The sequence below is a fragment of the Podarcis gaigeae genome, assembly GCF_964106915.1.
Source record: "Podarcis gaigeae genome assembly, chromosome: Z".
In the NCBI taxonomy this organism is placed as follows: Eukaryota; Metazoa; Chordata; class Lepidosauria; order Squamata; family Lacertidae; genus Podarcis; species Podarcis gaigeae.
In genome coordinates, this window is record NC_139691.1 from 33,680,491 (window position 1) to 33,701,110 (window position 20,620).

Sequence of the window (20,620 nt, forward strand, 5' to 3'; positions counted from 1 at the left end):
CCTAGCTAACAGGACCAGTGGTCAGGGATGATGGGAATTGTAGCCCCAAAACAGCAGGAGGGCCAAGTTTGGCCATGCCTGGTGTAGACAAATGCTGGGCTAGACGGACTGTGACTAAGTATAAGGCAGCTTCCTACATTCCTGTAACACTTAGCCAAAGTCTGTTTTCTTTGTAGTGTCTACCCATTAGCTCTAGGCTTTCATTCTGGAGCAAAAGAGAATAAATTTGTTCCATCTTCTGTCTAACAGCCCTTCAGATTCTTGAAGGCGGTATGTTAAGAAGAAATTAGATAAGAACCCTTTCGCTTGTTATATAGAGAGTTTGGGGGCAGGTTTTTGTGTGTGTGTGTGTATGGAAGAATATTCAGCTATATGAGCCTTTTACCCCTAGCTTGGAAAGGTTGGAATCGGCATATTTATCACCACAGTGGGAACTAGGGCTAGAAGATCTACACTGCTTTGTGAGAGGTCCTGAGAACAGGAGAAGAGATAATGCAGTTTAAATTTTGTGCAGGGGATTTGGGTATTTCTTTAATGCTCCCCATAATAACCACCCTCTCTGCTGGGAAACCAGCATAGCAAGGAGATAGCCTAGCACCTTTGCCTTAATGTTCTCTGAGCAGACCAAGTCAAAGGGACTCCAATACTAAGCTGATCACTGGTTGAATGTGCCTAGCAATTATTGGTATATAAATGTGGTAGAGCACTATGGAGGTACAGGGGGAGTGGAGACCCACTGGTGATACAGGACCATGCCCCCCCCCCCATTGATTTGAGCATCACGCAGCCCATTATTTTAAGGCTGATGGGGCTCAGGTATTCCAGGGCAGCCTTTGCCAACCTGGTCCTCCCCAGAGATGTTTTTGGACTGCTTCTCCCACCAGCACCAGCCCAGCTGTGGGAGTCCATAAGTAGCAAAATACCTCTTTAGAAAGTACTGTCTTACTTTGAAGCAGCCCTCTGCAGTTTCAAAGTTTTGGCACATGTTCTGTTCCTCAGCTGTAAGACATGGGGGGGGGGAGGTTCCGCTAAATAAAAAAAGGTTTACAGTGGTACCTCGGGTTACATACGCTTCAGGTTACATACGCCGCAGTTACAGACTCCACTAACCCAGAAATAGTGCTTCAGGTTAAGAACTTTGCTTAAGGATGAGAACAAAAATTGTGTGGCAGCAGCGGGAGGCCCCGTTAGCTAAAGTGGTGCTTCAGGTTAAGAACAGTTTCAGGTTAAGTACGGACCTCCGGAACGAATTAAGTACTTAACCTGAGGTACCACTGTATATTCATTCCACCTGCTCTAGAGGTGCCAAATTCCTAGGCGTTCCAACCAAGATGCTTTTAATTCTCAGTATATTAACTACTGCACTGATTAAAAGGAGATAAGGAGGGAGCAGAAACATGTACAGTGGTACCGACTCGGCCCCGAACACACTGACCAGATGCTTGGAAGCTGTGGCTGGATGGGTTTTCGTGGGAGCCGATTGAAACTAAATCCTTCGAAGACAGAGGTCCTATGGCTAGGTCGGGATGGCATGGGGATGAGGGACCAACTCCCTTCTCTTGCGGGGGCCCAATTAGTGCCATTGCCTTCCGTTAAGAGTTTGGGTGTAATCCTTGATGCCTCCCTTTCCATGGAGGCACAGGTTACAGCAACAGCCAAGGCGACATTTTTCCACCTTCGCCGCATCAAGCAGTTGGTCCCTTACCTTTCCCGCCCCGACTTGGCCACAGTGATCCATGCGATGGTCATCTCCAGGCTTGACTACTGTAATTCGCTCTATGTGGGGCTGCCCTTGAAGCTGTCCCAGAAACTCCAGCGGGTACAGAATGCTGCAGCGAGGCTCCTCATGGGGTCTCTGCCATGGGAGCATATTCACCCAGTGCTTTTCAAGCTGCACTGGCTCCCGGTGGAGTACAGGGTCAGATTTAAGGTGCTGCTTTTGACCTTTAAAGCCCTTCACGGCCTAGGACCCTCGTACCTCCGGGACCGCCTCTCCTGGTATGCCCCACGGAGAGCCTCAAGGTCCATAAATAACAACACCCTAGTGGTCCCGGGCCCTAAGGAAGTTAGATTGGCTTCGACCAGAGCCAGGGCCTTTTTAACTCTGGCTCCGGCCTGGTGGAACGCTCTGCCTCATGAGACCAGGGCCCTGCAGGATCTGATTTCTTTCCGCAGGGCCTGTAAGACAGAGTTGTTCCGCCTGGCCTTTGGCTTGGAGCCAGTTTGATTCCCTCCCTCCCCCCCCTCTCTTTTCCCCCCTTCTTTTCCTTCTCCTCCTGCGATGAGGCTACATTTTAATATTTTAATGTTCCATTATTTTAATTGTTGTGTTTTATTTTTGTTTTTAAGTTTGTAATCATTCATCTTGTTTTTATTATTGCTTGTAAGCCGCTCTGAGCCCGGCCTTGGCTGGGGAGGGCGGGGTATAAATAAAAAATTATTATTATTATTACCTTGGGTTAAGTACTTAATTTGTTCTGGAGGTCCGCTCTTAACCTGAAACTGTTCTTAACCTGAAGCACCACTTTAGCTAATGGGGCCTCCCGCTGCCGCCGCACGATTTCTGTTCTCATCCTGAAACAAAGTTCTTAACCTGAAGCACTATTCCTGGGTTAGTGGAGTCTGTAACCTGAAGCATATGTAACCTGAGGTACCACTGTATACTCTTTAAAGAAGAGAAGGTGCCTTCCACTTAATGTATCCAGAGCGGGACCTTCTCCACATAGGTTGCTGGTTTGCTCTTGAAAAAGAGAGAAGAGCTGTGATTCTGGGCTTTCCTCTGGTTGTGATACCTTTACACACACACACACACACACACACACAGAGAGAGAGAGAGAGAGAGAGAGAGAGAGACACACACACACACACACACACACACACATATATCGTGGAATGTACTTCTTGTCTAGAAAAGGGTAGGCACAAAATAAAAGACATCCTCCTGGTTAATCCCTACAGGAATAGTTATGATTATTTCCCCTTTCTTAATGTGGCTGTGGCTGTGGCCCGGGGCGCTGCAGGTTCTGCTGTCCTTGTTGGTTCAACTTCAGCAATTTCCTCCCTTCTGTTTCACCTCCAGTTCAATGCTGAAAGGGAAGACCTGGCTCTCCCTTAGCAGGCAGGGCATGTTAGAGGTCAAAAGGTGTCCACTGTGACTCCTGTGGATGGAGCAGCCCATTATCACTCGCATGTGTCCCTGTTCTGTTCCCTCTGGAGCACTTCGTGGTCGCTCAGCAGGTAGGTATCCACAAAGGAAAAGAGCTCATCTGGTGTCAGAGGTTGGATGTAGCGCTCACGGTCCACGCCTTCTTTGTCGACCAACACAACGTTGAAACGGGAGCGGGTGATATGCAGGAACTGCCTATAGAAACAGAACGTTGGCTGATTGCCAGTTTGCTGGAGACCCTAAGAGCTCATGGAGGGTAGTGGTTTTAGAGCAGGGGTGGGAACTGCTTTTGCCCAGAGGGTCAGATCCACAATTAGCTAACCCTCCGTCGGCCACATTGACAGGCAGTTGCAGCTGCTCACCTGTCAGGTCACCTGACCCTTTATTCAGCCAAGCCTTTCCCATGAGATGTAGGAAACATCAAGCCTCAGCTCTTTTAAGTGTGCTCCAAACCTTCCTTTGCAGTAGCTTGAATTTTCCTGCTCCTGACACCATGTGATGACAAATAAGGGCAAGGCCATACCCAGCTTCCCCATATCTAGAGGCCCTGGGGAGCCAGCATGTAACTTGAGTGCTTGCACTGATTGACTGCTTATGTGTTACCAGGCCAGGTTCAATGTTTTTGCATTATTTTATAAGGCCATTGGGAGCAGGATAACTCTAGGACTGTCTGAGCCCTTCAATCCCTGCCTGATCGCTGCAATCTTTGGGGGAGTCTCTGTTGCTGGGTTCCCCATGGCTCACAACTACTAGAAGCCACCAGTTGCCAGTTTGCTATTGGCTTGCTGTATCACTGCAACTAAAGCCAAGGTATCTATCCGCATCATGGAGTAAGTCAGTGGATACGACAGGGTCAGAACTGGAGCAATATAGGCAAAGGGAAATATGTGTCGGGGTCCACCACATTTTATTCCAGACCCCAGTTCACTGAGATGAATGAAGGATCTGGTGCCATCTTCACAGCATCAGATCAAAGCTCCACTTAGTCCACCATCTTGTTTCCAATAGCAGACACCCAAATGCTTCTTGCAATTTTACAAGCAGGACATGAAGACAATAACAGCCCTTTAATTGCTCCACAGCTACTGTTGCTGAACCTGGAAGATGCATGTAGCCAATTGGCTTGTACGATAAGATACGATACCTTTATTGTCATTGTCCCATACAGACAATGAAATTGAAAATCTACATATAACATTCAAAACCCAACAAGCCTGCTATCCCAGCTATCCCAACCTGGTTAGCCCCCTAAAAACTCTGATACCCCATTTTTAAATACAATATACCCCCATACAGACTCCTTACAATGCGTTTAAAACAAAAATCGCTTTTGGGTAGAAACTGTTTCTCAGGCAGCTAGTCCTAGTCTTTATAACCCTGTACCTTCTTCCAGAAGGCAGAAGCTGAAAGAAACCATTTCCAGGGTGCACAGTATCCTGTGCTTTATCTCTGCAGCTTTCTTATGGCACCTGGAAGCATAGATTTGATCCAAGGTGGGAAGAGTGCACCCAATTATTCTCTCTGCAGTCTTTACAACCCTGGACAGCATTGTTTTTTCCCCTGACCGTGCAGCTCGCAAACCACACATACAGATCATAAGTTAATACACTCACTGATAGTTGGCTTTAAAGATTGTCAAATTCTAAGTGGTCACCACCACATTTTGTGGTAGCTGAGCCGCTCAAATTAAAATTACAAATGTTGAAAAAATAGATCCCCTCTTCATTTTGTTTTGCCTTATCATGCACACTCTTCTCTCTCTAACATCCCAGCAAGTGGTCACCCAAGGCCAGTAACGTCTGTCACTGAGCAGGGATTTGAACCTGAACCTCTGCCAGCCACTCTGCACCACTAACCTGAGCCCTTCAATGATGTTCTCTGAGAGTCGGTGCTCACGGATCCTCCCTACCTCATGAGGAGGCAGCCCCACCAGCTCAATGACAGTGATGTGGCGCAAGTCCAGCCCACATGTGGCTTGCTGCAGTGAAGAGAGAAGTAAATGGTTGGAGGAACCCAGTAGCTGGAGAAGGGAAGGAAGGGTGTGAGTTCTAGGATGGAAACTCAAGAGGAAGGGCTTACCTGCAGCATGCTGTTCTGCATCTTATAGTAGCGGTCAGAAGGATCAGGAGCAGAGATGATGAGCAGCCGGCGCTTTTCATAGAACTGGTCCAGAAGGCCAGCAGCAGAGTTCACATCCACATTGATCTGCATGGCTGTCAGCAGAGAATGAGAAGACAAAGGGTTTTAGCATGCTAGATGGGTACATGCTAGACGGGTAGCAATATGAAGAATGGAGAGCAGTGATAGTGGCAACAGGGCCACCTGCCACACTGTAGAAATGGATACTGACGAACATCTCTGAGTGTGCCCCCAAATGCCCCCTTTCTGCCATCACCACTATTACTTTTCTGGGGAGTGGAGCCAGATTACTAACCTTGCTCATAAAATAGGTCAAGGGAACCTGTTGGACTCCAACTCACCTGAGTCCCAATCAGTATAGCTAGTAGTCAGGGCTGATGGGAGTTGTAGTTCAATAGCATCTGGAGGGTCATGGGTTCCTTGCCCCCACTCCTTTGCTAGGGATATCATCCCAGATACCCAAATTGGTTCACATGGTTGATCACAATGGTGCAAATGGATCTTGTCTACACTTTGTCCTCTCAGCTGAGCACCCACAAACTTTCACTTCTAGTCCCCTCTCTTCAGGAACACTAAGGGGCGTTGCCCTACAGCTAGTGAAAAGATTTGGTTCCCTGTAATCAGTGGGTGGCGCTGTGGGTTAAAACCACAGAGCCTAGGACTTGCCGATCAGAAGGTCGGCGGTTCGAATCCCCACAACATGGTGAGCTCCCGTTGCTCGGTCCCTGCTCCTGCCCGCCTAGCAGTCTGAAAGCACGTCAAAGTGCAAGTAGATAAATAGGTACTGCTCTGGTGGGAAGGTAAATGGCGTTTCCGTGCGCTGCTCTGGTTTGCCAGAAGCAGCTTAGTCATGCTGGCCACATGATCTGGAAGCTGTACGCTGGCTCTCTCGGCCAATAAAGCGAGATGAGCACTGCAACCCCAGAGACGGTCACAACCGGACCTAATGGTCAGGGATCCCTTTACCTTAATCACTGCTCTTAAGTTGGCAATGCAACAATATGCTCAGAAGGACCATGGTAGGAGAAGATGTCATTCATCACTGCCCCAACAGCCATTTCTTCCAGGTTCTAAGTTGAGGATGAGGAAACACTGGTCCTCCAGCTATTGGACTCCAGTTCACATCAGCCCTAGCTGTAATAGTCAATGGTCAGGGATGATTGGAGTTGGAGTCCTAGAACATTTGAAAGAGCACAGGTTCCTCTCCCATGTTCTAACAATGCTGAAATGGGGTTTCAAGTTCACAGAATTAGAGACTTGCGGCATTGGAAGGGACCCCAAGGATCATCTAGTCCAAACCCCTGCAACCCAGGAATTTGCAGCCATCCCATATGGGGATCAAACCTGCAACCTTGGCGTTATCAGCACCACACTCTAACCAAGTGAGCTATCTGAACCAAAGTTCAGAACAAGCCCAATGAAATTTGAGAGCCCACCACTGCTGTTTCCTTCAACATCTATAATAATTTTCTGCCATCAGAACAGTAACATTTTCATAACACATGTAAAGAACACCAGATCATATATCTATAGGGCCAGGAAAGTGTAGAAAAGCATTCAATAGATTCTCACCCCTTGTTTCTCTTTTGGTATAGGGCACTGTCAAATACGATGCCCCCGTGCCAATAACAGCAAAAATATGTAGAAAAGAATAAGAAACTGGAGTTATAGTATCAAAATAACCACTTTTGAGATTTTCTACAACCAAGCAGTAAATTTTCCATATATGATTTGGATAATCACCAATCATACACCAATATATCCAGCAGTGTGAGATGACATTGAATTGCATCTGGCTCAAAGGTTTCCTTGGGTACAAGGCCCTGTCTAGATAAGTCATGACTCCTGATTGCGCAGAGGTTTCAAGTGTATTCAGTTGCATGTGCTTAGAAGCCCCATTCAGATGTTTAGCAGTGGAACCACAAAGGAGCATTAAGGTCTGGAATAGCCTGTGTGCCCTGAATCATCTCCTTGTTTCCATTTCTCTATTCAAAACGAGAACTGAATGGATACCGCACTGTAAATGTTGTAGCAATGATTTCAGGTCTGATTTATGTCATAATAGTGCAGTGGAGGAGAAACTTCACTCTGTGTAACCTTAGGCAGGATTTTTGAGAATGTTTGGACCACAAAGAAGCTGATACTTAAGCATCTTCAATCCCCATGTAGGGCTAGGAAGTGAGATATACCTTTAAAACTAAGAAATGCCTCTGAGATCAGAGCTCGCTGTATTTTATTTCCCATTTTCTCATTTAACAGCATTCAACAGTGGATATAAATCTACACGAATTGAATAATATTTTCTGTGACTTCCTCCCCTTCTGCGGTATCTTATTTTTCTGTCATTTTCTTACTGCCTATCTTAATTTATCCTTTTTAAAAAACAAATTTATCCTTTATAATGCATTTAAATTTCTTTCTGCTCATGTTTGGATTAATCCTGCTAACGTTTTTAACTGTTTACAATTTGTTTTCACATATTTAATAACACCCCCCCATTCTATCACAAAAAGTATATCCTCTTGACCTGTTAATCTTCTGGTTAGTTTTGCCATCTCTGCATATTCCATCCTCTTTCCAATTTTGGGCATATATCATTCAGGCAGTCATGGTTGCATACATACGGTAAATATGTGAGATCACAGTGATGCTTCTAGCATGACATGCTCTGAGCTCCAACTGACATAATCTCAGTTGCTGTTTCTAATTTCTATCAGCAGTTGGATCAGCTGGGAAATAACTGAATTGCAGAGAGCATTCTTAGGTTCATTGTTAGTTTAGCCAGGCATTGTATTTACCAACAGGGTTAATGGTTGTTTCATCCATCCATCCATCCATCCATCCATCCATCTATCTATCTATCTATCTATCTATCTATCTATCTATCTATCTATCATCTATCTATCTATCTATCTATCTATCTATCTATCTATCTCCACAGCATTTTTGGTTGTCCAACTATTAGCAACTTAAAAAGGTAAAAGGTAAAGGACCCCTGACAGTTAAGTCCAGTCGCAAACAACTCTGGGGTTGTGGTGCTCATCTCACTTTACAGGCCGAGAACGCTGGCGTTTGTCCGCAGACAGTTTTTCCAGGTCATGTAGCCAGCATGACTAAGCCACTTCTGGTGAAACCAGAGCAACGCATGGAAACACCATTTACCTTTCCACCGGAGCAGTACCTATTTATCTACTTGCACTTTTTGGCGTGCTTTTGAACTGCTGGGTTGGCAGGAGCAGGGACCAAGCAATGGGAGCTCACCCCCTTGCAGGGATTCAAACTGCTGACCTTCTGATCGGCAAGCCCAAGAGGCTTAGTGGTTTAGACCACAGCGCCACCCGCGTCCCCTATTAGCAACTTAGAGAGCTATTTATTGTAGGTTTTCTGCATAGATGGTAAGTAAATGCATTTAGGGAAATCTGGATTCTCAGGCCATCTTACATACACAAAACCTGTCCGCTAAGCCTTTTGTATCTTCCCTGACATTTCTTCATTTCTAGGGATGCCCCTGGGATGCTTGCTGATGTTCGTGTCCTGTTTGCTGGTCAGGAAACACCCCCAAGACACACAAATAATGTCCAACCTCCAACAACTCTTGCTTGGACATCTAGAGCCAGCAAGCCAGGCAATAGTCCTGCCTACTAGTTGTAGTGTGTGTGTGTGTGTGTGTGTGTGTGTGTGTGTGTGTGTGTGTCTTCCACGCACTTGTAGCAGGATTGAGGCAAATACATTTAAAACAAATACTTGCGTTAACTGCATAAGATCACAGTGATGCTTGCAAAATAATGCTCTGAGCTGAAGCTGATGTCACCAAGAAGTGGCTGATCTGATGTGTTTGTTTCTAACTGAACTGTAGGTGGAGTTGGAGAGAGTTTTTGGAGCTGGCCAATTTTGAAACAATTGCCTGCTTTGTCTGTAAATACAATGCCTAGCTAATCTAACAATGGACCGAAAAATGCTCTCTGCAATCTGGCTTCTCCCCAACTGACGCAGCTGCTGTTAGAAATGGAAAACAATAACCGAGATGATGTCAGTTGGAGCTCAGGGAAGTGATGTCATGGTGGAAGCATCACTGCGATCTCAGAGGCATTAATTTTAAAGGTATATCCTACTTTCCACTCAGCAGCAACCTGTGAGGCTGCTTATAAGCTTGCATCCAGTTAAGTTCTACTCAAGAGCAGACCCCTTTTAAATCAACAGACCTACGTTAAATCATGCCTATTCATTTCAAAGGGTGTACTCTGAGTAGAACTGATTTTGGGTACAACTGTTGCCCTTTACCCTAGTTCTTCTGCCCTGAACCCCAACACACACTTACGAATGCACGTGGGCTGAGAGCCAGACCACTGGCGGCTGGACTGACAGACCCTCAAGGGGGCACCCTGGCGTTCATAGCCTCCATCACAGTGGTACTCGCAGGTTGCTCCGTAGTTGTTCCCTGCTGAGGTGCATCTGACATAACCGTGCTCTGGTGGTTTTAGAACAGGACAGCGACTCACTGTGGAAGGGAAGGTTAGGAATCAGAACCCAAAGTCTTCCTCGCCTCCAACACAACACAGGCCACATGCACACTTGTGCATTTAAACTACTGTGGCGCCACTTTGACAGGCATGGCAACCCGCTAGGGTACCCTAGGGACTAATCTGTTAAAAGTGCTGAGTGTTGTTATGAAACTCCTAATCCTCTCAGAACTACAATTATCAGAGTGGTTTAACCACCTGTTCCCAAGGAACTGGGAACAATCTAAAGTTATCCCACAAGGGAGTGGATTCTAGAAGAGGTAGTCTGGTGACAGAAGCTTAGAACTCCTCAGGCTGCTCCCAAGCTTGCTTATTCAGAACTATCCAAGGTCCTGCAACTCTGCCTTGCCCCATTCCCCATCAGACCTGGCTTCGGATCAGAACATGGCATTTGTAGCAAGTAACAAAATGTCCTGGTCTGGCCTTGGTGCCAAACCACATGCTATTTTAAATGAATGGTTTGAACTTGTATCTTCCAACCCCCTGGCAGGAGTCATGGAGGAATGGGGCTGGATGGGGAGTTGATGCGGATCGGGACTGCTCTTGCCAAAAATACTCCACCTCCACCTGCCAAGCTGCTATTCTCTCCAACTGGAATGTTGTTATTGGCAAACAAAGCTCTCAGAGGAGAGAATTTCCAATGGGACCATGGCCTGGAGACAGGGGTAAAACCTACCCACGGTTGAAATCTAAACCATGCCTCTCTCACTGCTCCTATTTAAGAGAAGAGGCAAAGGTGTAAGCAGAAACCTCACATTTAGTGTAATGCCTTGGAGAGATGAGGGAAGGTCCTATCCTTTACCTTGGATGCGCACAAAAAACTTGCAGCTTGCTCGGTTGTATGCCTGGTCATAGACAGTGTAGCGGATAATGTGTTCTCCTTCAGAAAACTCGGATCCTGGTTCTGGGCCCCGGAGTGTCATCCTGGACTCAAAAGACAGAGAGATATGTCAGGATGTAAATATGAGGGCTGGGTTTGAACTTATTCTTCCAAAAAGAATCCTTAAAACGGTGCTGAGACCCCAGTGCAGCCTCCCCCAAGCTTACTGTTTGATGACACCATCAGCAGAGTCCTTTGCCCGAGGTGGATCCCAATACACAGTGGCTGTCAGCTTGTTGGGTTCTGCCATTCGCTCTCTAGACTCAGGACATTGGATTTTCGGAGGCTCTATGTCTGCTTGAGTAGAATCAGAAAGGAACTCCATAGAAACAGGCAGAAACTAGGAGGAAAGTTTCCGCCTTGGGCTTGAATGACAAACGACTGGCCACATCCAAATTGTCAATATTTTGCAGGAGGGATTCAAGAGCATTCTGGAAATGTTGGTTTGTGCCATTAAAATGGATTAAAGTGCTCTTTCCCAACAAATCCACTTTTTTAAAAATGGACTTTTTGCAAATGGGAAGGTGACATGAAAATGCACTAAGAACTCTGGGATAAAACTGTTGAGGTTAGACCACTAAGGCAAATGGGAGCCCCTCAGGGCTATAAAGCATGATATAAGTATTCTTAAATAAATACTTTAGGTTGTGGTTTGAATGACTGTGGAGTAGCTAGCTGTCCAAAATACATATCCCCAGCTGGTTTAATGGCCATTCCCCTTAGCAGTCTTTGGAAACTGTAGTTCCATTGTTTTGGTCAGTGAGATTTCTGCACAGAAGATTCTTAGGGAGTTCTCAGGGAGCCGTGATAGTCCAACAGATGGAAAGCCAGTTTAAATATGTCAAGTACATGTACATTGGCAATTTCCCCTCCTGTTTCTGTTTCCATCAGAATTCTCTGACGTTCCTGGTAGTGGCAATGGCAACTTATTCCATGCAATATGTGTGGTTGGCTCTGGGAAGAATTTACCTACACAAATTGGCTCGCTGCCACTCCAATGTCCGTCTTCTAAGCACACACGACTGCGATCACCTTCCCGGTGGTATCCAGGCCGGCAGGTGTAGTCACAGTGAGAATCGACCTTGGCTCCATCTGAACACTGGTACGATCCATGGTAGATTGCTGGCAGCGTAGGGCACCGAATCTCTGTGCACAGAAAGAGAACTTGAAAGTTCCCTAGCCTCTTCATGGAGTTACAACCCCCTGGATTCCAGCTTCAAAGTGTTTCAAGCTTTGTAGCAAAAAATACTAAGGTCATGCCTGCAACCTGCATTTTAAGCAGATTTATTTTAAAAAACAACATCCTGGGAACTGTAGCTTGTTAAAGGTGCTGGGAATTGTAGCACTGTGAGGGTGCTTTGGGGAAGCTGATCCACGCAACTGTGTGCAGCAGGTTAACATGAGAGATAGTGGCATGTCACAGAGTCACGCTTTTGCTCTCGCAAGATTGAATGTATTGCCCTCGGCTGTACTCGAGGGACAATTCCAACAAATTCCACACGGAAACACTTATGTCCCTGTGGAGATGGCAGTACTGAATCGGTGGTGCATGCCCTTCTGGCTTGCACTCTTTATAAAGACTTGAGGAATGAGATTATCACCCATCTTTTATTGTCCATTCCCGGTTGCCCAACCACTGCCACAGTGTCCTTTTTCTTGGCAGATCAAGATGAACAGGTGACAGCAAAGTTTGCAAGGTTTTTAGCTGGGGCAATCATAATAAGATCCACTATTTGACTATTGATTCAAAACCCTAAAATGTATTTTATATAATTGACTTCTTATTTCTATTCTTTGTATATCGTATTGTTGTTTTATTGCTATGGCCAATGGCTGATGCAAATAAAGATTCATTCATTCATTCATTCATTCATTCATTCATTCATTCATGTCACAGAGTAGCTAATTGAGCAGGAATCTGAATTCAGCTCCCCGCTTCCCCTGTGCAAGTCCAATTCTTTAACAATCTGTGCCAGGAACCAGCATGATCCAAAGAGGGAGAGCTTTGCTACATTGACAGGTTACTCAGACTAAGGAAACAAGCCTGGAACAACAGCCCCTATTGGCTTCTTAGGTTGCCTGGTCTGCCTGGGCTAACAGTACTAATTCTGGTGTTGCAGCATAGCAGGGATCAGGCCGGATGCTTCCTCTGCCTGAGAGCTGTTCTAATGGTGCAGGATTAATATGCCTGGACCCTTCTATGAAACCCTGGTCCTTCATACTCAGTCCTCCCACAAACCTCCTTTTGCCCTTGATATAAAGCACTCTTGAAATCAGCAGTGAAAATCAATACAGTCCTGAAAGGTTCAGCCTGCCTTCTTGATTAAAAATGATGCCCAACTGTATTGAAGCATAGATTAAAAATCTCATTGGTTTCTGGAACAACGAGCAGGCAAATTTTTATGACAATATCTTAAGAGGTGTCGAAATCTACAAGTGAACAGATAAATTTCCAAAATACATAGTAGATGTTTATGTCTATTCTCCACCAGCAATTACTTCTGACACATAGAATCGTAAGGACTACAAGCATGGGCATAGCCAAGGGTTGGGGGCAGGGGGCCAACTGCCCCCCCAAAATCAACAAAAACATTAAAAATACTGTACATAGCTAACAGAGGTTCTGCCCCAACTAACAAAAATCCTGGCTATGCCCATGACCACAAGGGTCATCTTGTCCAACTCTCTGCAATGCAGGAATCTTTTCCCCCAACATGGGGCTTGAACTCAGAACCCTGAGATTAAGGGTATCTTGCTCTACCAACTGAGTTATCCTGCAGGCTCATCTTGGGTTATGTTGATGGCACCCTATGTTGAGTACTTTAATGGAGCTTCCTGAGGATGGCTGTAATGTGGAGCTGCCTCTGGACACTGGTGTGACACTTACGTCTGCAGTAGGCATGTCCTGACCAGCGACGGTTTAGCAGGCACTGTACGGACCTCTGGCCAATCAAGCGGTATCCACGGTCGCAGGAAAGCTCACAGCGTGTCCCCAGGCTGCTGCGGTAATTACCTCCACGGGGAGAATAGCACGTAGCCTCCCCATGATAAATGCTCAACAGGTGACACCACTGGGGAACTGAGAGAGAGAGAGAGAGAGAGAGAGAGAGAGAGAGAGAGAGAACTTCAGCTAGGTATTCTAGCTATCAAGAGCAAAAGCTTTCGTAACTCAAGGGACCACCTGCTCCCAAATATACCTGCTCATGCGTTTAGATCTACCATGGAGAATTTGATCCGGGTGTCCCCCATATGGTGCTGGAGGAGATTCTTGAGAGTCCCATGGACTGCAAGAATATTGAACCTATCCATTCTTAAGGAAATCAGCCCTGAGTGCTCACTGGAAGGACAGATCCTGAAGCTGAGGCTCCAATACTTTGGCCACCTCATGAGAAGAGAAGACTCCCTGGAAAAGACCCTGATTTTGGGAAAGATTGAGGGCATAAGGAGAAGGAGACGACAGAGGACGAGATAGTTGGACAGTGTTCTCGAAGCTACCAGCATGAGTTTGACCAAACTGCGGGAGACAGTGGAAGACAGGATTGCCTGGTGTGCTCTGGTCCATGGGGTCACAAAGAGTTGGACACGACTAAATGACTAAACAACAACAACAACAGAGTGGTTGTGAAAGGATGAGGCTTTTTCATGTGAAACGCAGAAAATGTAATACCATCATGGTATTTATCATGGCATATTTATCAGGTATTTATTTACCCCAAATAAGTTTGTCCCAAAGTTCAACTGAAATTTAATGTTCCTGTGGCATAATCCCATTACCAGTACTTCTGCCCACTCTGGGACAGCAGATAGTAAGTTTTTGTCCTTTTCTATCCAACATCTCTTCAGCAATAAGAAAATTTCTGTCATGTCCACCTCTGACTTCTCTTTCCAAGGCTAAACACCTCCAGTTTCTTTAAACTTTCCTCATAAGATTTGCTTTCTGTACCATAGACAATCTTCATCCACCCTGCCACTAAATTCCTTTCAGTTTGTATCCTCCTTAAAAGTGTGGCCCACAGAACCAGGCTGAGTTCTCTGGATAAGGTCTGACTAGTATGGTTAGTTATTTGGCCATGGAAGAAAGCACTCTGTGTGTGCTCTGTGGAATTTTCTTTGTTATTGTTCCTTAACAAGGCTCCAGGCTTTAAATCCAGACCCAGGGGCCCAGCTCCGGTGAACAATAGCACAGCTTTGGAGCTTCCCCAACTAGCTGCCCCTAATTTTATATTTCAGGCAAACGTCTGAATTCAGGAACTGTGGTAAATTAATTTTGTGCCAGCTGTTTCCCTGCCTTTACATCAATTATTTAATCAGGGCCAACCCAGCCACAGAAGAAAACAGCAGCTGTTGGCTGTCCCCATAGGACCCCATGGCTAGCATTATCCAGGCAGGTCAAGGGCCGGTTGTGTGAAAGGGAAAAGAGAATATCTGTCCACAATGGTTGCCTAGCACTGTTTACAAACTACAGTTCGCAGGATTCATTGGGGGAAGCCATGGCTTGTTAAAGTGTTATGATAGTGCTTTATAGTGCAGATAGGGAACCAACATTGTGGTGGGCTCTTCTGTTTCTAAGTTTTCCAATTTGAGCAGGTAAATTACGTAGATGGCCTACAAGGCTCCCCTCAGTCTCTCTGACCACAACTATATATTTAGCATTCTTATACCACCTGGGAACTGTTGTTTGCTAAGGGTGCTTACTGTTGTTAAAGGTAAAGGGACCCCTGACCATTAGGTCCAGTCGTGACCGACTCTGGGGTTGCGCGCTCATCTCGCTTTATTGGCCGAAGGAGCTGGCATACAGCTTCCAGGTCATGTGGCCAGCATGACTAAGCCGCTTCTGGCGAACCAGAGCAGCACACGGAAACGCCATTTATCTTCCCACTGGAGTGGTACCTATTTATCTACTTGCACTTTGACGTGCTTTCGAACTGCTAGGTTGGCAGGAGCAGGGACTGAGTAACAGGAGTTCATCCCGTCGCAGGGATTCGAACCGCCGACCTTCTGATTGGCAAGCCCTAGGCTCTGTGGTTTAACCCACAGCGCCACCCGCATCCCATGCTTAGAGATGTTAAGAGACCCCTATTCCCCTATTCACAGAGTGGAAAATTCCCAGAGTGGTTTAAAACACAATTCATTTTCCCAGGGAACTCTGGGAATTGTAGCTCTGTGAGGGGAATAGGGGGTCTCCTGAGTGGGTCTCCTAACACCTCTCAGCACCCTTAACAAATGACAGTTCCCAATGCTCTTTGGGGAAAGTCATGACTGTTACAGCAATATTATAGTGCTTGAAAGGCAAGTGGCGCCTAGGAGTGCGCAGACACCATACACCAAACATGTGAAGCACGCCATTAATGAGATTATGCTCACCCAATGTTTCAGCATACAGGGCTCTTCCTCACAACTGGGAACCCAGATGCAGTTCCATGTAAGATCCCTATTTGCCTGCAGTCCTTGCTCACTAATGCTCTATGTTCAGCCCCTGAGAAGTATGGCTAGTGGGTGTTGTTGTGTGTTGAGTCAAAGGATTTTATATCTGTATTATTATTGTATGTATTGCATTAGGGTAAAGTAACTGCCTTTTGGTTCCAGAGGGTACAGCTACTATTGGTTCATTTAAGCTGCTGTATTTGGATCCTCTGTCTTATTGGTTTCCTCCAAAAGGCAGGACTGTGATTGCCTGATATTGTTCCCTCCAAAATGTATCCTTTCTAGCTTGTTCCCTGTCCCTATAAATGTAGCAATCCCCTCCTCAAGTCTCAGTCTTGTTTGCTTTAATAAAGAAGTGTTACTAGAGAACTGTCTCCAGCATATTATGTCAAGAGAGCTGAAATCACAAACCCCACGTCACAACAACTGGCGACGAAGGTGGGATCCGGAATGCTGAGGAGCGGTTAACGCAGCCCTGCCTCAGAGTCCGGATTGAAGCTAAAACAAGACTCACTGGCCATCTGAGAAGACGACCCTGCCCACAGGACAATGGAGAGTCCAAGGGTATTGGAGCCCTTCCAGCCATCAGAGCCCCACACGTGGGAAGACTACGTCGAACGCTTCGAGTTCTTCGCGGTGGCTCAAGGGATCACCGATTCCAGCAAAAGAAGGGCCACATTCCTGAGCTACTGTGGACCTGAGATCTTCACGCTGGCCAAGGCATTGCTTGCTCCAGCGAAGCTAAGTGAGACATCTCTCAAAGATATTCTTGCCTGCCTAACAAGCCATTTGGCGCCTACTGAGACCAAGATGGCCCGGTGGATGGAGTTTCATAAGAGGCAGCAGCGTGCTGGGGAGTCTGTATCTGCATTTCTAGCTGAACTGCGGAAGCTCGCTCAGCACTGCGACTTCCAAGATCTGGAAGAGACTCTCCTGGATCGTTTTATCGGTGGTCTAAGCAGCAAGAAAGCCAGAAGACGCATCGTGGCAAAAGAAGAGGTTACCCTTGCTTCAGCCTTGAAGGAGGCCACCGCCACGGAGAATTATGAAAGAGAGGAGCTTGATGCCAGTCGCAGGGCCCCTAAGCCACAGATAGAAGTTGCGCATGCTATGGACGAGCTAGAGGCTACTTCGAGCCAGAGCCCAGTCTGTGGGGTCAAGTCAGTGCGTCAGGCCTGCACAGTGCACAAAGATCACCGAGGCAGGTGCCCTGGTTGTGGCGGAAACCATGAGCGGAAGAGTTGTCGTTTCCGGGATGCTATGTGCCGGACGTGCGGGAAGATAGGTCACATCGCCAGGGTCTGTAGATCGGTGGCGTTGGGAGCGACAGGAGCACCTAGACTGGAGCGTCGCAGACCGCCCACAGCAACCCACGTTCTACAGGACTGCCACTACGTAACGGAGATCAACGGGAGGGTTGTGCAGTTTCCAGCGCAAGGCAAGGCACACGTCAAGGTGAAGATTGAGGGTCAGCTGTGCGACATGGAGGTGGACTCCGGATCTGGATTCACTATCGTGTCGGACCAGACCGCGAGGACATTCTTCCCCAGGGGTAAGTTGCCCCCTCTGGAGCCCTTCCCGGCAACTTTGCAGTCATACTCAGCGGGCCGCATCCATGTCATGGGAATGTGTACCGTGAGAGTACAGTTCCGGGACAAACAGGCGGTACTCAAACTGGTGATTGCGAAGGGCAGTCCCCCCTGTCTCCTGGGCACTGACTGGTTCCCTGCCCTGGGACTGAGTATATCAGGGCTTAATTCAATCCAAACCTGCCCTGAGATGAGTGAGGCATTATGCAAAGAATTTGCTGGTCTCTTTAATGGAAAACTGGGTTGTTATAAAGGGCCCCCAGCTGACTTCGAATTGGACCCTGGGGTGGCCCCAATCCGACTCAAACCAAGGCGAGTGCCATTTGCACTGCAACCCAAGATCGAAGCAGAGTTGGATAAATTGGTCAAGCAGGGAGTTCTCTCACCCGTGGACTCCGCTAAGTGGGAGACTCCAATCGTCACGCCCCTTAAAGCAAATGGGGAAGTCAGGATCTGTGCTGATTACAAATGTACTATCAATAAGGCACTCAGGGGAAACTCATACCCCATTCCAGTCGTATCACATCTGTTGGCTAAACTGGCTGGGGGCAAGGTGTTCGCCAAAATTGACCTGGCACAAGCTTACCAACAGCTGCCAGTAACCCCACAATCAGCGGAAGCACAGACTATTGTCACACATAAAGGAGCGTTCAGAGTTAACAGATTACAATTTGGAGTTTGTGTGGCCCCAGGGATTTTTCAAGGGCTCATGGAACGCCTGTTAAGAGGTCTGCCGGGGGTCTTGCCATTTTTTGATGACGTTTTGATTGCTGGAAAAGACCCACAGGAACTGGTTGTGCGTGTCCGTGCAGTGTTGCTCAAGTTCAAGGAGGTGGGATTGCAACTAAAAAAGGAAAAATGCAGTTTTGGGGTGCCAACTGTGGATTTCTTGGGGTTTAAAATTGATGCATCAGGCATCCACCCCACAGATGCTAAGGTTAAGGACATCACCGAGGCACCACGACCACAGAACAAGACGGAGTTGCAGTCATTCCTGGGACTTATTAACTTTTATCATTCGTTCTTACCCCAGAAAGCTTCGGTAGCTGAACCATTACATAGACTGTTGCAGAAAAAGAATGTGTGGCAATGGGGGCAGGAGCAGCAGAAGGCTTTTGACTCCTTGCGAGGAATGCTGAGTAGCAGGAGCGTCCTTGCTCATTATGATGAGTCGAAGCCGCTGGTCCTGGCATGTGATGCCTCTCAATACGGTCTGGGGGCGGTGCTGAGTCATAGGGAACCGGATGGGTCGGAAAAGCCCATCTCTTTCTATTCCCGTACGTTGTCGGCCACGGAGCGCAACTATGCTCAAATTGACAAAGAGGCACTTGCAATTGTGGCAGGAATCAAAAAGTTCCATGATTATGTGTACGGTCGCCATTTCTCCATTGAAACGGACCACAAACCACTGTTAGGGTTGTTCAACCCGAACAAACAAACGCCACAAATTCTCTCCCCCAGAATGTTGCGTTGGTCTATATTCCTGAACGGGTTCCAGTACACCTTGACCCATGTGCCGGGGAAGCGGTTGTGCCACGCTGATGCGCTGAGTCGATTGCCCCTTCCTGGTGGGAGCAATGAGGATCCTGCTCCAGCGGAGCACATAATGATGCTGGAAACACTTCCGGGGGCTCCTGTAACGGCTCCTGATATAGCTGAGAAAACGAGGAAAGATGCTGTTCTCTCCCATGTGCTCACTTGGGTGGGGAGGGGGTGGCCAGGTGGTCCGCATGAAGACAAATTCAGGCCTTATGCGACAAGGCAGCACGAGTTGTCCATGCATAAGGGTTGTCTCCTGTGGGGAGATAGGGTGATCATCCCAGCACCACTGAGAAACAGGGTTCTTAAGACGCTTCACATGGGACACCCGGGAATGGTCAGGATGAAGTCGCTAGCCCAATGTTATGTGTGGTGGCCTGGAATGGACCAGAACATAGAACAATGGGTACGAACATGCAAGGCATGCCAAGAGGTGCGGCCAGAAGTGGCCAGAGCACCAGTTCACTGGTGGGAGCAGTCCAGATCTCCCTGGAGCCAGCTGCACTTAGATTTTGCTGGGCCATTCCAGGGGAAGGTCTTTTTGGTTATCGTCGATGCATATTCCAAATGGTTAGAAGTGGCGATGGTCCCTAGCATGGCATCAGCTGCCGTAATCAAGGTGTTGAGGCAGCTGTTTGCAACCCACGGGTTACCTGAGACCATTGTATCAGATAATGGGGCAGCTTTTGTATCCCAAGAATTCAGGGCATTCTTGGCTGATAACTTCATTAGAGGGGTCACATCCGCGCCCTTTCACCCATCCTCCAATGGGCAGGCAGAGCGCATGGTAAGAACAGCCAAAGAATCCATTGCACGCTTAATGGAGGGTAACTGGTCAGCTCGCATCGCGCGAATGTTATTTTTGCAACATGCGACGCTGTGTACTGCAACGGGCAAGTCGCCAGCTGAGCTGCTCTTGGGTAGAAGACTGGTAACGGTGCTGGATTATGTCCACCCGGATAAAATGCCAAACCGTAATGCAAGAGCAACCCCCCAGGCTGAGACTGACACAACAAGGTATCTCGCCCCTGAAGATCTGGTCTGGATGAGGAACTATTCACGAGGTTCGCGGTGGGTGGCTGGTGTGGTCACCTGGGCTAGTGGACCTGTGTCCTATTATGTGACCTTGGAAAATGGGCAAGTTTGGAAGAGACATATAGATCAGCTGAGGCGCCGGGCGCTCAGCAGAGAGGAGTCTGATAATTCATCCCTGGCTAACGACGCAGAGCTACAAGGCCAGGCTGAAAATGGCCCAGAGGTGCAGTCACCAGGGGCCTCAGCAAATGAACCAGGGTCTGCTGGTCCTCAGGATGACGAGGTACAGGTAGGGGACCCTGAGATGTCTGGGACTCCATCTGTTCCT

The 20,620-nt window shown here is 47.3% G+C and overlaps 1 protein-coding gene across 4 annotated transcripts in view; it reads right to left on the reverse strand.

Annotated features, from left to right (window-relative positions):
• Positions 1-2,887: 2,887 nt before the first annotated feature.
• Positions 2,888-20,620, reverse strand: part of SRPX2 (sushi repeat containing protein X-linked 2) — a 35,388-nt gene continuing 17,655 nt past the window's right edge. For 2 of the 4 annotated variants that reach the window (XM_083722957.1, XM_083722956.1), the window contains 8 exons: positions 13,593-13,784; positions 11,675-11,851; positions 10,873-11,002; positions 10,628-10,749; positions 9,624-9,803; positions 5,246-5,379; positions 5,023-5,144; positions 2,888-3,361 (listed from right to left, as the gene is read on the reverse strand). In XM_083722957.1, coding sequence (XP_083579083.1) covers positions 3,181-3,361; positions 5,023-5,144; positions 5,246-5,379; positions 9,624-9,803; positions 10,628-10,749; positions 10,873-11,002; positions 11,675-11,851; positions 13,593-13,784 — 1,238 coding nt within the window. In that variant the 3' untranslated portion in view covers positions 2,888-3,180. Of the gene's footprint in view, positions 3,362-4,056; positions 4,264-5,022; positions 5,145-5,245; positions 5,380-9,623; positions 9,804-10,627; positions 10,750-10,872; positions 11,003-11,674; positions 11,852-13,592; positions 13,785-20,620 lie in introns of those variants that run through there. The other 2 variants (XM_083722958.1, XM_083722959.1) reach the window with 2 other exon arrangements.